The sequence below is a fragment of the Phytophthora infestans genome, genomic scaffold (genome assembly GCF_000142945.1).
Source record: "Phytophthora infestans T30-4 supercont1.273 genomic scaffold, whole genome shotgun sequence".
Lineage (NCBI taxonomy): Eukaryota > Oomycota > Peronosporomycetes > Peronosporales > Peronosporaceae > Phytophthora > Phytophthora infestans.
Window position 1 is genome coordinate 1 of NW_003303486.1, and position 2305 is coordinate 2305.

Genomic DNA, 2305 nt, shown 5'->3' on the forward strand with positions numbered 1-2305 from the left:
ACCCACTTCTCACAGGAAGTCGAGAACTTCATCGAATCGCATAAATTATTATATCTAAAAGGCGTTCGACTCCCAAATTTGGAACCCATAATACCGGTATTAGAATGTCTTAATTTATGTTTAACCCTCTGTTCCCTTGTTGCGGCTACCGGTAGTTTGAACATCTAATTACCAGTCTACTGAGTACTACACGTAATTGAATAGTACCAGGTGTCAATTTCTCGCTTGGTAGTACTGTACACCGGTAAACGTGCTTGATGTTAATGTCAAGTACAGTACTGTGTACCTGACCCATGCAATATCTCCAGACTGGTGATATTCGTGCTTCACGGGCACGTTCCTGACTGCAGTCGTACGGCCACATGAATAAGATGAGCCAGTTTATGAGCCGCAGATGGGACTCTAATCAACTCGTTCGGTTGAGCCTACGATTCTACGTTGCCTAACGACTTTGAAGCTTCCAATCGAGTCGTTTAGAAACAAAAGAGACGGGCAGGCTTATTCTCAAGGTCTCAAGTTCCGGTGCTGTCAGCACTGCTCGCTGAGTGCACCCAATCCTTACCGTGTGCTCTTGTATCAGCATCCGAATCGCTGCACATGTGACAGCCAAGCTTTCGACTTAAAACCTCGCAGCAAGGCGCAGTCATTCTCCTTTTCACTCGCTTGTGCTCACTGCACCTTCGGCCTACGCGAGCATGAGCATATGGGTCGATATCTTGAACGTGGCGACTGCCATCGCCCAGGTCATTCTGAGTCTCAGTCTCACGCCGGATCTCTACAGCGTACACCGCCGCAAAGGCACCGGACAGATGGTTGCACTTCCTCTCGTAGCAATGGCAGTAAATAACCGCGCATGGTACGGGACTGTTCATTAATATAATTTTTCAACCGCTTCGGTTGCTAACGCTGTTTCCCTTGTAGGATGCTGTACGGCTATCTGGCAGACAACATGTTTCCGATTTTTGCAACTCAAGCGTTCAGTCAGACCGCAGCATTGATCTACAACGTCATTTTCTTCAGCTACACTGTGCCTGAAAAGCGCAAAGCTCTGTACAAACTGTACTCCCGAGCGTTCGCTGTGCACTGTATGTTCTCCATCTACACGATTCTTGGAGTGTCCGGTGTCACAAACCAGACCAAGGGACAGGTTGGCGACTGGGTTGGCTACGCTGCAATCGTCATCAATATTTGGATGTACGCGTCACCGCTGGGCACTCTGAAACATGTGATCGCGACCAAGAACTCTGCCTCTATTCCAATTAACCTGAGCGCCATGATCTTTGTGTCGGCGTCGTTGTGGCTTGCGTCGGGAATCGTGGACAATGATTTCTTCGTGTGGGGGATCAACGCTATCGGTACGATGCTAAGTTTTATCCAGATTGTAGTGTACTACATCTTCAGACCAACGCAAGAGCAAGACGGGATGAAGAGCGGAGGCGTGACGATTGTCGTTGACAACACTATTACAGCGACTGTCGAGAGTCCAGCGTACAAACCGATGTCATCCCCAATAATATCTCTGCACTCTAAGCTAGGGAGTACTTTTAATAAACGACTTCGAAGCATTCGCTTGCCGGCGGTAGTAAACTTTTATATCTTTTTATCGGTAATATTGGTCTAACCAAATTCACGAACCGTAGTTGAGCCAGTTCACCGGTAAGTTTATTCAAGGCGTGCAGCTTTCAACTTTTTTAATGCAGCCGATATACAATTCGGCTTAGCTATTGCTTATAGGCGAGGCATTCACCCGGGGTTCGTATTTAAACTATAAATATTGGATCAGACTGCAAAATCTTTTAAACGATGTGAGTGATGTGGGAGCCTATGTAAAAAGATATTTCGAACAGTAACATTGGAGAATTGGCGCTGCATGTAATTGAAGGAATGGAGCGCGTCCAAGCGGAACACAACGAAGGAAGCCGCACGTGTTATGTCCTCTGATCTGGACGTGGCCCCACCACGTGAATTTGCGAAGGATATCCTATTAATAGATCCTCGCCGCACTTAGCTGGAGAAGTTTTGGAGTCATGCCCAAATTGAAGCCGTCGCATCCGAACATCAAGCGCAATACAAAGCGAACATGTTAGGTGATACGAACATCTCAGTTCTGGAGGCTGAAGAGTATGAAGCGGCGCTCAGTAGACCTACATGCATTTACGCACCTTCGTGTGGATTAGCTTCGGTATTTGCCAACACGACACCTGTAGTCCGAATTCTCTGTATTAAATTGAGAGGTTAATGATCGCCGCAACGCATTGACTTCCCTCGCTCTAGAGGTAATTTTTCCAGACAAAAAAAAACAATT

The 2305-nt window shown here is 46.8% G+C and overlaps 1 protein-coding gene across 1 annotated transcript; it reads left to right on the forward strand.

The window, feature by feature from the left end:
• Positions 1 to 695: 695 nt before the first annotated feature.
• Positions 696 to 1442, forward strand: PITG_21101 (MtN3-like protein; the record flags this gene model as incomplete). The annotated part of the gene is made up of 3 exons (XM_002895054.1): positions 696 to 856; positions 922 to 1386; positions 1430 to 1442. 3 exons carry the CDS (start codon positions 696 to 698, stop codon positions 1440 to 1442), a joined length of 639 nt encoding a protein of 212 aa, XP_002895100.1.
• Between the last annotated feature and the right edge of the window lie 863 nt (positions 1443 to 2305).